Source organism: Ursus arctos, unplaced genomic scaffold (assembly GCF_023065955.2).
Source record: "Ursus arctos isolate Adak ecotype North America unplaced genomic scaffold, UrsArc2.0 scaffold_28, whole genome shotgun sequence".
Lineage (NCBI taxonomy): Eukaryota > Metazoa > Chordata > Mammalia > Carnivora > Ursidae > Ursus > Ursus arctos.
In genome coordinates this window covers 35,900,984-35,915,661 of record NW_026622963.1, presented here as the reverse complement: position 1 = coordinate 35,915,661, position 14,678 = coordinate 35,900,984, and the positions used below count along the sequence as shown (strand labels likewise).

General features: G+C 41.5%; 1 protein-coding gene across 2 annotated transcripts in view; it reads right to left on the bottom strand.

The window, feature by feature from the left end:
- ADAMTSL3 (ADAMTS like 3) overlaps positions 1-14,678 on the bottom strand; it is a 331,832-nt gene that overhangs the window by 131,752 nt on the left and 185,402 nt on the right. For both annotated transcript variants that reach the window (XM_026510570.4, XM_044388448.3), the window contains one exon: positions 643-754. In XM_026510570.4, coding sequence (XP_026366355.2) covers positions 643-754 — 112 coding nt within the window. The remainder of the gene's footprint in view (positions 1-642; positions 755-14,678) is intronic.

Genomic DNA, 14,678 nt, shown 5'->3' with positions numbered 1-14,678 from the left:
GGGAGGCTCCGGGGGCCTCATTTCCTCCAGGCAGATGCTTTCTCCATGTGAAACAGATGATCGGCCTCCACCTGAGGCTGCACACACGTGTAGCACGTGTGTGCAGCCCCGGGTTACACTTGGCCCCGAGCCTCCCTGACCTGTCTGTGAAATCCCTGAACAAAGCAGGCAGTAAGCAGGAGTCCCCCCACCACTTCACAGCTACCCTTTCTCCCTCTGGTAAGTTCTGCGCTGGCACCCGAGGGAGGACAGCGTGGCAATCTCAACGTTAGAACCAACACATCCATGAACTCGGTCAGACTGGGCAAGTGACGTGGTCTCTCTGTTTTTCAGGTTTTCCGTGGAAAACTAAAAATAATGCATGCTTTAAAGACAATCAAAACAAGAAATACAAGAACTCATGTAAACAGGTTTCCAGCTCTTTGCTACAAGTAAAAGGTGTTTTCCAAATCCCGTTTTCAGCTGTCTTCAAGAACAAAGGCAAACACGCGTTCGGGAACACCAGCACATTCCAATGGCTGAGTAAGATGCCCTGTGATTACACGTCCCCAGTTACCACGCCAATTGTCAAGTCAGCTTCAAAAAACACAAGTGTGTCATTTCTAGTCTGAGCCCTAAGCATGCATAAAGTCTGTGTCTCACCTCCTCCGCATGTTACAGTGCAGGGAAAGAAGTCGGTCTGTCGCCACTGATGACTGATCGGCTGGTAGAAGAAGAACTGGACCACACTGTCCTTGGCCACGGTGTACCTGGTCTGGACAGAGAGAACTGTGATCACGTGTCTGCATACAACGAGCCAGTGCTTTCCACACCTTTCCATACGCGATGGACCTATCTCACCACTGCTGACAATCACAGACCCATCACAACAAACTACGGCATGTGAAGATGCCAAAAACTGTAACATGTGATAACATTTCATTGAGGTTTTTCACACATGGGGGCACAGAAGATCTGGAACCAGTCTCCCTGGAGTCATCTTTCCAGATGATTCCATGCCTGGGAGTGAGTTCTCAAAAGTGTAGGTAGAATTGTTTGTGTAACTTCTCTTTTCTACCTGATACATCTGATTTTAATTTCCATGGGAGCCAGGACTGAGCCAGTCTGGGTGTGTCAGCAACACGGCGCATAATTGGGATTCTTACACTTTCAGTAATAACATCTTGAAGCAAATCCTTCCAAAAAGGTCTTCTGAAAGCACAACTACAGAAACTCAAACATACACACACACGTGGTCTTTACGCACGACGGCTCCAGCATCGAACTAAAGAGGAGGAGGGGCACCACTGCGCGCAGTGAGCAGAGGGAAGGCACGGCTGAGGGACCACACTGAAGCAGCAACTTCTCCCCCCAACTTTTCTTCTTTTCTTCCCTACTGATCGAACAAATGAATGAATGGAGGGAAACTCCCAGAATGCAACAAAAAGAGAAAAAGAAAGGAAAAAGAAGTTGAGTTCATGCAGGATCGATCCAGAAATGCCAACACACATAAAGAGTTCAAGCCAGAGACACAGAGGAAATAACGAAGAGGTGATATTTAATTGCTGAAAATTTCCTAGACCTTGAGAAAGACAGGTGTGCTCAATTCAAAAATGTTCAACAAGTTCTGAGCAGACATTTTTAAAAAGTACAACAGCTGGGATAAAGAAAAATCTTTAAAGTTATCAGAAAGAAAAAAATATGATTACCTACAATGCAGCGAGAATCAGATAGGCACCCGATTTCTCACAGGAAACACTGGACGCAAGAAAGCAAAATCATGCCTTCAAAGTGATAAGGAACAATAACTTTTTACCTAGAATTCCATAAGTTATTAACCAACAATCAAATATCAATTATCAGTCTATGAATGATCTATGATCAAATTATCATCATAGTCCTATGATGACTATGTCAAAATAAAGATATTTTCAGACACAAGATGACCGAAACTTGACCCCTTGAGACCCTCACTGGAAAAAAAGAGAGAGAGAGAAAGAGAAACTACTAAAAGGTACTGAACAAGAACTAATATAAAAGCAGAAGAAGGTGATGGATGCAATAAGCAGTAATGATGAAATCACTCAGTAAAGCTTATTCATAAATGTAAATAAGAGTTGACTGAAAAATAATATTTTGATGTATCTGATTATAAAGCAGTATAAAAACTCCAGCACGAGATGTGTTGTGGGAGAGGGGAGGCAGGATGGGTGGTGGGAGCATGGCTGTCGCAGAGGCACCAAACACTTGTAAAGGATTTTTCTCTGGCTATGGAAGAACGTCTCTGATGAACCCTGCCAGTGAGAATAAGTAAAAACACTGCCGAAAATATTTTTTAATGTATTTGAAGGCACCAGAGACCTACCATCCTAGTGAGTATTTGCAGGGCCAAGATCCCAGACACAAAGGAAGCCCAGAGAAGTGAGCATAGCATTTGGCACCACCTCTGGCACCACATTTCTGCTGAAGGCATTTTCCATCATGCAAGTGGTGACTGAGTGCCTGAGAAGCTGAGCAGACCTGTCATCAGACTCGTGTGGCTGAGAGCAAACACTGGAGCTCAAGACCCACCAAAGCTGAGGCGGTACCGGTAAATGCCCTGGGTGCCCAACTGAGACCCCAAAAAGCACTATCCTAGGAAAAAGTGTGAACTGGAAGTAGACCAATTTTCAAAGGGAGTGAGGGCCAAGTTCCAATTATTTCAATTCCTTGTTGGCTGAAGGTAACTGGCTGCTAACCTGTCTTCCCGAAGCAGAAATTAATCCAGTCTCAAATTATATCTATAATCTTTCATCTACTATACATAGCTAAACTTAAAAATAACTAGGCACACAAAAAAGATAATAATAACAACCCAAAAAGGTGGAGCAATAGAGTATAAATGGAATTATAGAACATCCAGATATTGGCATCACCTGGGTAAACTGCCCCCGCTCCCTGCAACTCTAGCTTTGGCTTCAGATGGTGTTTCACAATACTCCATACCAGTCCCAGAGTCTTAAAACGGCAATGTTAGCACAGGGCTAGCTCCTAGGGCTCTGGTTTTTAGACAGCCTGGGCTAAGATACGATGGTTAAAATGCTTAAGAAACTAAATGACAAGACAGAGAATCTCACTAGAAACAAAGAAGCTACAATAAAAATAAAATGGCAGGGTGCTTGGGTGGCTCAGTCAGTTAAGTGTCTCCCTATAGCTCAGATCATGATCCCAGGGTCCTGGAACCGAGCTGTGCATCGGGCTCCCTGCTGGAGCCTGCTTCTCCCTCTCTCTCTGCCCCTCCCCCCTGCTCATGTGCGTTTTCTCTCTCTCAAATAATAAAATAAAATCACAAATAAATAAACATAAATAAAATAAAATGACAATTGTAAAAGTACGAAGCACAATAATTTAAGTCAGTATCTCAAGGGACAGACTTGACAGTGGACTAGACTGGAGTTCAGCAAATATTTTCATAAAGAACCAGACAGTAAACATTATAGTTTTCAGGCCATATTGTCCCCATGGCAGTTATTCAAAGTGTCTCGTATAGTGAAAAAGCAGCCACAATCTTTTCTTTTTTTAAGATTTTATTTATGCATTTGACAAAGATAGAGACAGCCAGCAAGAGAGGGAACACAAGCAGGGGGAGTGGGAAAGGAAGAAGCAGGCTCATAGCGGAGGAGCCTGATGTGGGGCTCAATCCCATAACACCGGGATCACGCCCTGAGCTGAAGGCAGATGCTTAACGACTAAGCCACCCAGGTGCCCCAGTAGCCACAATCTTTAAACAAATGGTAGTGGTTGTGTCCCAGTAAAACTCCACTTACAAAGATAGGTCATCAGCTTGCTGACCAGGATCTGCTGGCCCCTGGATTACATGCACTTGAAGAGAGAATCAGTAAATGGACAGAAAAGAAGGAAGTAGAAAGTAGACATGAGAGATAAAAGTATAACCACAGTCCCAGAAAAAGAGAACACAGAGAATGGGACAGAAACTATATCTGCAGAGGCAATAAATGAGACTCTTCCAAAATTGATGGTGGATACCAAGCCAGAGTTGTGAAGCATCACTAACCTCAAGCAGAAGAAAGCCACTAATTACATCACAAATTGATGAAAACCAAAACCAAAGAGAAAACACTTAAAAGAAGACAAAGGAAAAGACACATTACCTTCTAAGACACAAAACTAAGACTGACAGCTGACTTCTCTACCGAATTAATGGAAGCCAGAAGACAATGGAGAGATATTCTCAAAGTGCTGAAAGAAAATAGTTTCATAATGGTAAAAACAGTCGTGTCACTAGAAGAGGTAACAACTCTAAATGTTAATGTACCTACAACCTAACCTCAAAGATAAATAATTAGAAATTAACAAGAACAGAAAAAAATTAGACAAAGGTACAGTCACAGTGCCACTTCTACCGTATCTCTTATGGTAACTACTAGAATGAGCAGACAAAAACCAGTAGGTTACTATTTTTAATAAAACCATTAATAATAACATGATCAATTTGACATGTGAACAGTATCCTACAACAGAAGATGATGCATCATATCTTCTGATATTTGCTATGTTCTGAGCCACCAATTAAGTTTCAACAGATTTTTTTAAAAATGACATAATATTGAGTATGTTCTTTGACTACAGTGGAATTAAGCTATAAAGTAATAATGAGATTACTAGAAAATGTCTACATACTTGGATAAGACACTTCTAAACATTCCATAAATCAAAGACTATATCACTATGAAAATTACAACACAATTTAACTGAATGATGATGGGAAAGATTTCATACCAAAATTTGTGGAATGAAATACAAGGCATGGTTGGAGTGAAATTCATAGACTTAATACACGTGTTATGGCGGGGGGAAACGGATGAAAATCCATGACCTAAACAGCCAATTCAAAAAGTTAACAACAGGAAGTTTATTGAATCCAGAGAAAGTGGGAGGATGGAAATAATAAAGATGAGAGTGGATATTAATGATATGGAAAGGAAACCACATTAAAATAGGTTATAAAGCCAAAAGGTGTTTCTGTGAAAAGTCTAATAAAAGCAATAGCCCTCCAATATGACTGATCAAGTTAAAAAGAAAGAAGGGACAAAAAATCAGTATCAGGAATGAAAAAAAAGGACTCACTACAGATTCTGGAGACAATGAAGAAATAGTAAGAGGATACTATGGATACTATGAAAAGAATCTCTGCCGATAACTTTTAAAAAGTTAGTTGAAATATAGGCACACCTTGGAGATATCATGGGTTCCACTCCAGACCACTGCAGTAAAGCAAATATCACAATAAAGTGGGTCAAACAAATTTTTTGGTTCCCCAGTGCACACAAAAGTTATGTTTACAATATGATGTAGTGTATTAAGTGTGCAGTCGCATTATGTCTAAGAAAACAATGTATGTACCTTAATTTAGAAATACTTTATTGCAGAGCACCCGCCTGGCTCAGACAGAAGAGCATGCAACTCTTGATCTCGGGTTGTGAGTTCAAGCCCCAAGTTGCATGTAGAGATTACTTAAAAATAAAAGAAAAATCTTAAAAAAAATACATTCTTGCTAAAAAATGTCAACCACCATCTAAGCTTTCAGCAACTTGTAGTCACAGATCACAAGTCACCATCACAAAGATAGTAACAATGAAAACGTTTGAAATGTTATGAGAATTACCAAAATATGACACAGAGACACAAAATGAGCAAATGTTGTTGGAAAAATGGTGCCAATAGACTTGTTTGACTCGGAATTGCCACAAACTTTTGTGGCAATTTGTAAAAAAAAAAAATACAATATCTATGAAGTGCAGTAAAATGTAGACAAAGTTCTCAAAACAAAACTGACACAAAAGGAAACTAAAAATCTGAATAGTTCTGTATATTTTAAAGACACTGAATGCATACTTCTAAAAATTTCCTGCTGAATATTTCCAAATATTTAAAGAATAACACCAATTTTATACAAACTGTTGCAGAGAATAAGAACTGAAGAAATACTTCTAACCTTGTTTTATAAAGCCAGTATAAATTAATGCCAAGACCTGATATGAATACATGAGAGGAAAAAAAATCTCTTGCAGACATAGCTACCAAAAAATCATAAATAAAATAATTTAAAGTTATACCCACTGATATATGAGTATTTTTGTTAATAATAAAATAATAAATACTAATAAGTAAATACTACTAATATATTATAATAATGATAATGACCAAGTGAAGTTTATTACAGGATGGTAAGATGGGTCTAACTTTTAAAAATCAATGTAATTCAGTATATTAAAGGAAAAACAAACCAAAAAATAAAGGAAAAAACATATGATTCCCTCAAAAGATGTAGAAAAAGCATTTGATAAAATTCCACACTTATATATGACAATGGAAGCAAATTAGAAAAAGATTTCTTTCATCAAATAAAATATCTATCAAAAATTCTATAGAAACATCATACATGACGGAGAATTACAGAGCCCTTTGCCCCTGAAATGAGAAACATGACAAGCATAGCTGCTGTCACTAATTCTATTCAATATCATATCAAAATTCTAAGTAGTATAAAATAGCAAGAAAAATAAATAAAATATACAAGGATAGGAAAAGAAGAAACAAAATTTATTTGCAGGTGTCATAATTGTGTATGTACCTAATCCAAAAGAATCTGTAAACTATTACTATAAGTGAATATAGTAAGAATACAGGGCCGATATACAGAAGTCAATTAATTTCTATAACTTTGGCATAAATAAATGGAAAATGAAAAAATGCCATTTACAATAACATCAAAATAACAAACAACTAGGAATAAATTCATAAAAGATATATGACATAAACATTAAAAATCAGAAACATTACTGAGATAATTTTTTTAAACTAAATAAAAATGGATGGATATACCATATTTATGGATTGGAAAAATTGGTATTGGAAAATTTCAATTCTCTCCCAACTGACATAAAGATTCAACACAATTCCAATTAAAATCCAGAAGAACTGATAAAAATTGACAGGCATACGTAAAACTTGATATGGAAATGCAAGGAGTCAAGAATATCAAAGATCATTTTCAAGAACAAAGTGGGAAAACTTACACTAGTAAATATCAAGACTTGTTTGAATGCTGCAGTAATTAAGTCACAATGGTACTGCACAGACAGACCAATGAAACAGAATAGAGTCCAGGAACAGATCAGCACACACATAACAGTTTGGGCTTTAAGACAAATGGGGAAAGGACAGTCTTTTCAGTCAATTGGGTCAATTGGATAGTCATATGGGAAGAGATATTGATTCTACTGCATAACGTGTGCAAAAATCAACTCCAGGTTGATCATAGCTTGTAATATGACAGGTGAAACGATAAGTCTTCCAGAAGCAAACAAAGAAGAATAGTTCCATGACCCTGAATGAGGCAAAGATTTCCCAGCATACAAATAGAAATAGTCTAACCATAAAGCTAAAAATTGATAGCTTACACTATAACAAAATTAAGAGCTTCTGTATGGGAAAACTGATTGTCCTAAGTGCATGTAACAGAGGAAAAGAAAGGTTGAAAATAAAATGAATTAATAATTGAGCTCTAGAAGCCAAAAATATAAAACCAAAATAAGTTCATGTGAAGATAAAGGAAAGAAACAAAAATAAAAATTTATATAAATTGAATAGATTTTAAACTCTGAGTTAATCAGATGAAAATCTGGTTCTTAGATGCCTCAGAGACAAATCTTTGGATGGTTTGAACGAAACAAAAATTAGACCAAGGAACCAGTGGAATCTGAGACATAGTTACAGGTATAATGAGATTTTTTTAATGATATGGAAATTACATTTGAAAAGTTTGAAAGAATTGGATGAACTGGATACTTCTCTAGCAAAACATAAATTTCAAAACTGGTTCAAAAATAGAACTCTAAATAAATCAATAAGCCTAAGAGGGACTGAAATGGTTTGTGGAGTCCCACCCATTATCACCAAAAAGAAAAGGAAAAAAGAGAAAGAAAAGAAAGAAAAAGCATTAAAACCAGATGTTCTCCATAAAGAGATGACCTTATTGGAGCAGATGTGTTTAATTGCTGACCAATATCCACTTCCCTTTCCCATCCTGCCAAAGGCTCACTTTTGTTCTGGTGCTCATTCCTCCCCCATGTGTCTTCCATAATGCCTAACTGTCCCACGTGATCATGGCGGGCACAGCTGCCTCACCAGGTGTGGGGCCCACAAGAATGCACCTCTTGCTCATACAACCTCATAGAGTGTAACTGATCAGCAGTGCCCGTCCCAGGTCCAGCTCCTCGTGAGCTGCTTCCACCCAGGGGGTCTGAAGCAGGCCATTTCCTGGGAGACACTGTATCGTATGATAGATGACTCTGGCTCAGAGCCTCCCCTGCAGCCTTGCTGAATTCTCTAGAACCGCTCTCCAATCTAAGACGCTCCCACCCAACTGTCCTTCCATCCCTCTCTCCTCCGTTTGTGGTCAGGTCTTCCCTGCAGCCAAACAGCTCTCCCTGCCTCTCTCAGCTCTATCTTGATTCTTCCTCAGGGGAATTCCATTCTGAAATGTCTTGCATATCTAATCCTGTCTTGGCATCTGCTTCTTCAAGAACCCAGAAGGGCTAACACCCAGTGAATGGTTTAGAGAGAGCACATGGACCCAAGTCTTGTCAACGAGAGGTGATAAAAGGTCTGTTGCAGAGCTCTTGAGACAAAATTTTCCTGGCTGGGAAGAAATAAAAAATCCTAATGGGCTTCTGGTCATTGTCTTCTCTGCATGTTAGCCTTCTACTCCCAATGCAGGGCAATGACAAGCCAATTTACCTTTTTAGAAGCTGACATATAACATTGCATCTCTTTGGGTAATGCCCTATCAGGTGGGGAAATGGCCAGTCTTTCAGCTGTCCTGTCCTTCAGACTGATCTCCTCCATGGTGGTTTTCCACCCAGGACATCAGAGTCCAGAAAAGGGGAACAGCTTGGATCTGGCTGTGAAGGTCTTCATCCTGTCCTTGGGCCCATGGCTGTGTTCCTTGTCCCTCTAGCCACTGGGAGGACTGCAGGGAGCTTCAGAACCAGTGAACTCAGCTGGGTTCTTTGCTGGCCAGCGGAGGGTGGACTCCTCTGGTGACCAGCCCACTGCACATTCTGCTTGTGTTGCAGGTTCTCTATGGTGTGGGCGTGGCTGTGACTCCTGCCCGCTCTCTGGCCTGGCTTAGAGCCCCTTCCCCAGGGAGACCATATACTTTCCTGTCTAAGCCAGGATGACTTTGAGAGTGAAAGGAAAGAATTCAGACAGGGTTGCAAGCATAAAATGGGTCTTTTGAAAACAAAGTAGGACGTATGGAAACTCCACCTTTACCCCTCTGCTACAGGGTCGTTTTGCCCCCACAGTGTCAGCCCCTCCAAGCTTGGCCAGTGAAGAGCACAGGGAATCTTCCATGCCACATGGTGGCTGAGGGAGCTTCCAGGGAGCTGAACTCACACTCAACCTGTGGCTAAACATTTCACGACACTAAAGCTAATTTCATTCTGAGGTGGCTTCCCCAGGTTGTTGCCAATGGAAATAGATACCCTACGGGGCATTTTCCTCTTGGGGTTCTAGATGAAAAGTGGAGCAAAAGCTCCTTTTTTGCCTTTGCTTTGAAACCTACTTAATATGCTTCTCTGCTCTGGAGAGTGACCACCGTCATGACGTGTGTCTCATTGCCTTGTCTCCTCCTGCCTATCTCCTCACACATCCTTGCTGGACTCCCTCACTACAGGACATGAAGCTCAGAGCTCAACCTTATGGGGCGATTGGCATCCCCTCTCTACTGAAGAAGAAACACTTAGACTTAGTCTCCAAGCTGGGCCCTTGACATTGATTGATAGGAGCTCAATTCAGAAAAGGCCTTATTTCTCTCCATCAGACTGATTGTCAGGACAAAAGTCTAAACTAAAGATAAAGAAGGAGGAAAAGGAGGGGGAGGAGGAAGAAGGGAAGAAGGAGGAGAAGGAGACGGAGAAGAAGAAGGAAGAGGAGAAGGAGGAGAAGAAGAAGGAGGAGAAAGAGTAGGAGGAGGAGAAGGAGGAGGAGGAGGAGGAGGAGGAGGAGGAGATGATGATCCTACCTTAATCATCAAAAGTGGAACATAAATGTGTGTGTCCGGTTTACACATTTAATTTAGCTGTGAATTCTGGTAACTACTAGAACAGTATTTGAACTGCTTTTACCAAGAAACTTCCCTCAACAGACCATATGGCGGCAAATATCAGGTGAGATTTCAAAAGTCTCTGCCTCTGTGGGCAGAGGCAAACATTCAAGTTGAAGGGAATTCTGACTGAGAGGCAGGATGAAATAGGCAAATTTGCTTTTCTGTTTGGCACTGTTATGGACTGAATTGTGTCCCCTCGCCAAAAGATATGCTTATTATAACCCACAGTCCCTCAGAATAGAATCTTAGTTAGAAATAGGGTCTTTACAGATCCAGTCAAGGTAAGGTGAGGCCATCAGGGTGGGTCGAATCTAAGAGGACTGGTGTCCTTAGAAAAAGGAGAAATTTGGCACAAAGGCAGATGTGCACAGACAGAAGCCCGTGTCGAGGCTGAGGGAGAACGTCTGAGGACCTAAGCAGCTGGGAGGCGAGGCATGAAACAGACTCTCCCTCAGCCCTCGGAAGGAACCAGTCGTGCCCACACCTTGATCTTGGACTTGCAGCCTCCAGAGCTGTGAGTCAGCGACTGTCTACGGTCTGTCGTTGAAGTCACCCAGCTGAAGGCACCTTTACAACGGCCTCAGGAAACTGATACAGGAACCAACCCTAAAAACTGTGTCTCACTGGGTTTCGAAATACCTGTGAAAGTATAAATTCAGTCACTGGCTGCAACACTTGGCAAGGCTAGAACCCGTTCTTTGAGATAAAGGAAAACAGGCCGTTTCAAACCCTTGCATCTCTGGATCAGTGAGATGTGCTGCCCTAACGGCCCAGAAAGAGAGAACATAATGTGTGCCTAGAGCTGAGGTTGGGGGGAATGAAGGGCAGAGGCTTGCCTCGCTGAACACAGACGGGAAGAGCAATCAGAAAATGGTTTCCTGGGCGGGAGTTAAGATGGTGGAGGAGTAGGGGACCCCTTTTCCAGCCGGTCCCCTGAGTCGAGCTGGATAGGTACCAGACCAGCCTGAACATCCACGGAATCAGCCTGAGATGCAGGAAGATACATCTGCATCTCTACAAATGAACATCTCCAGCGCTGAGTATTGAGGTACGAAGCAGGGAGCCGTGAAACCGCACACAGATATTGGAAGATAAACGGAAGGGGGAGGGAGCCGCTGCGATCCGGCGCCGGGAAGCGGTAGCCACCTGCACGGGGGAGGGGGCGGACTCGCGGACCGGCACCCGCGAGAGAGCAGACTGAGACCGTGAGCCGGGGAATGTGCGCCACCAGACTGAAAACCAGAGCTCCAGGGTGCTCACTGGAACCAGACTGAGACCGGGAGCTCCGGGAGCGCATGGGGCGGCTGGCGGCGTTAGAAACACAAAGGACAGAGACGCACCAGCCCTGGAAGTGAGGGCTGGGACGCCGGGAGTGGGGCGCATATCCCGGGATGCTGCAGGGTTGAGCAGCACCAACAGTAACGGAGTTAAAGTGGCCAGAACATTAGTAGACAACGGGCCGCAATCCCTCTGTTCTGTGACAGAGGCTGAAATTTGGCCGCTGCTGCTCTGACTCTCAGAAGAGGCACAGTAAACCGCCAGGGAAAGCCGCCAGAGAACAAAAGCCTGGAAACACCAGCTCACAGGGTGCCCATCCCCATCCCCCCTTGCAGGGGACAGGGAGACTCTACCCAAACATGGTTGACTGAGTATTGGCGCGGCAGGCCCCTCCCCCAGAAGGCAGGCTGAAAAATCAAGAAGCCCAGATCCCTAAGATCCCTATAAAACAAGGGCGCACGGCCTGGTTCCTGGTCAATAATTTGGGCTCTGGACAACCCCACAACCTCTCCTCATCAGAATGACGAGGAGAAATCCCCTCCAGCAAAGAAAAGACAATGAGTCTGTGGCCTCTGCCACAGAACTAATGGATATGGATATAACCAAATTATCAGAAATGGAATTCAGAGTAACGATGGTCAAAATGATGTGTAGACTTGAAAAAAGTATTAACGAAAATGTTAATGAGAATATAGAATCTCTAAGGGCTGATATGAGAGAGAATCTGGCAGAAATTAAAAATTCTATGTGCCAAATGCAGTCAAAACTAGATGCTCTGACGGCCAGGGTGAATGAGGCAGAAGAACGTATCGGCGAATTGGAGGATGGGTTAGTAGAGAAGAAAGCTAAAATAGAATCTGGACTCAAAAAAAATCCAATCTCAAGAATGTAAGTTACGGGAGATTACTGACTCAATGAAATGTTCCAATGTCAGAATCATTGGCATCCCCAAGGGGGTGGAGAAAAACAGAGGTCTAGAAGAGATATTCGAACAAATTGTAGCTGAAAACTACCCTAATCTAGCAAGGGAAACAAACATTCGTGTCCAAGAGGCAGAGAGGACCCCTCCCAAGCTCAACCACGACAAACGGACGCCATGTCACATCATAGTGCATTTCGCAAATATTAGATCCAAGGATACAGTATTGAAAGCGGCCAGGGCAAAGAAATTTCTCACGTACCAAGGCAAAGGTATCAGAATTACGTCAGACCTGTCTACACAGACCTGGAATGAGAGAAAGGGTTGGGGGGGGGCATTTTTAAAGCTCTTTCAGAGAAAAATATGCAGCCAAGGATCCTTTATCCAGCAAGGCTGTCATTCAGAATTGATGGAGAAATAAAGACTTTCCAGAATCGCCAGTCATTGACCAATTTTGTAACCACAAAACCAGCACTACAGGAGATATTAAGGGGGTTCTATAAAAGTAAAAAGGCCCCAAGAGTGATACAGAACAGAAAGTCACAATCTATAAAAACAAAGACTTTATTGGCAACATGGCATCATTAAAATCATCTCTCTCAATAATCAGTCACGATGTAAATGGCCTAAATGCTCCCATAAAACGCCACAGGGTTTCAGATTGGATAAAAAGACATGACCCATCCATTTGCTGTCTACAAGAGACTTATTTTGAACCTAAAGATACATTCAGACTGAAAGTAAAGGGATGGAGTACCATCTTTCACACCAATGGACCTCAAAAGAAAGCTGGGGTAGCAATTCTCATATCAGACAGACTGGATTTTAAACTAAAGACTATAGTTAGAGACACAGAAGGGCACTATATTATTCTTAAAGGATGTATCCAACAAGTGGATATGACAATTATAAATATATATGCCCCCAACAGGGGAGCAGCAAGATACACAAGCCAACTCTTAACCAGAATAAAGAGACATATAGATAAAAATACGTTAATAGTAGGGGACCTCAACACTCCACTATCAGAAATAGACAGAGCACCCATGCAGAAAATCGACAAAGAAACAAGAGCTTTGAATGCCATACTAGACCAGGTGGACCTCATAGATATATATAGAACACTACACCCCAGAACCAAAGAATACTCATTCTATCCTAATGTCCATGGAACATTCTCAAGAATAGACCATGTTCTGAGTCACAAAACAGGTCTCAACTGATACCAAAAGATTGAAATTATTCCCTACATATTCTCAGACCACAGCGCTTTGAAATTGGAACTCAACCACAAGGAAAAATTTGGAAGAAACTCAAACACTTGGAAACTAAGAACCATCCTGCTCAGGAATTATTGATAAACCAGGAAATCAAAAATCAATTTAAACAATTTATGGAAACCAACGAGAATGAAAACACAACGGTCTAAAACCTATGGGATACTGCAAAGGCAGTCCTAAGGGGGAAATACATAGCCATCCAAGCCTCACTCAAAAGAATAGAAAAATCTAAAATGCAGTTTTTATATTCTCACCTCAAGAAGCTGGAACAGCAACAGAGGGACAGGCCTAATCCATGCACGAGGAAGCAGTTGACCAAGATTAGAGCAGAAATCAATGAATTAGAAACCAGGAGTACAGAAGAGCAGATCAACAGAGCTAGAAGCTGGTTCTTTGAGAGAATTAATAAAATTGACAGACCACTGGCAAGACTTATCCAAAAGAATAGAGAAAGAACCCAAATTAATAAAATTATGAATGAAAAAGGAGAGGTCATAACCAACACCAATGAAATTGGAAGGATTATTAGAAACTTTTATCAACAGCTTTATGCCAATAAATTAAGCAATCTGGAAGAGATGGAGGCCTTCCTGGAAACCTATAAACTACCAAGACTGAAACAGGAAGAAACTGAATTTTTAAACAGGCCAATTAATAATGAAGAGATTGAATCAGTGATAAACAACCTTCCAAAAAACAAAACTCCAGGCCTGGATGGTTTTCCTGGGGAATTCTACCAAACATTCAAAGAAGAAATAATACCTATTCTCCTAAAGCTATTTCAAAAAATAGAAACAAGAGGAAAGCTACCAAACTCATTCTATGAGGCCAGTATTACCTTGATCCCCAAACCAGGCAAAGACCCCATCAAAAAGGAGAATTACAGACCGATTTCCCTAATGAATATGGACGCCAAAATACTCAACAAGATCCTGGCTAATAGAATCCAACAGTACATTAAAAGGATTATCCATCATGACCAAGTGGGATTCATCCCTGGGATGCAAGGGTGGTTCAACATTCGCAAATCGATTGGTGTCTTAGATTT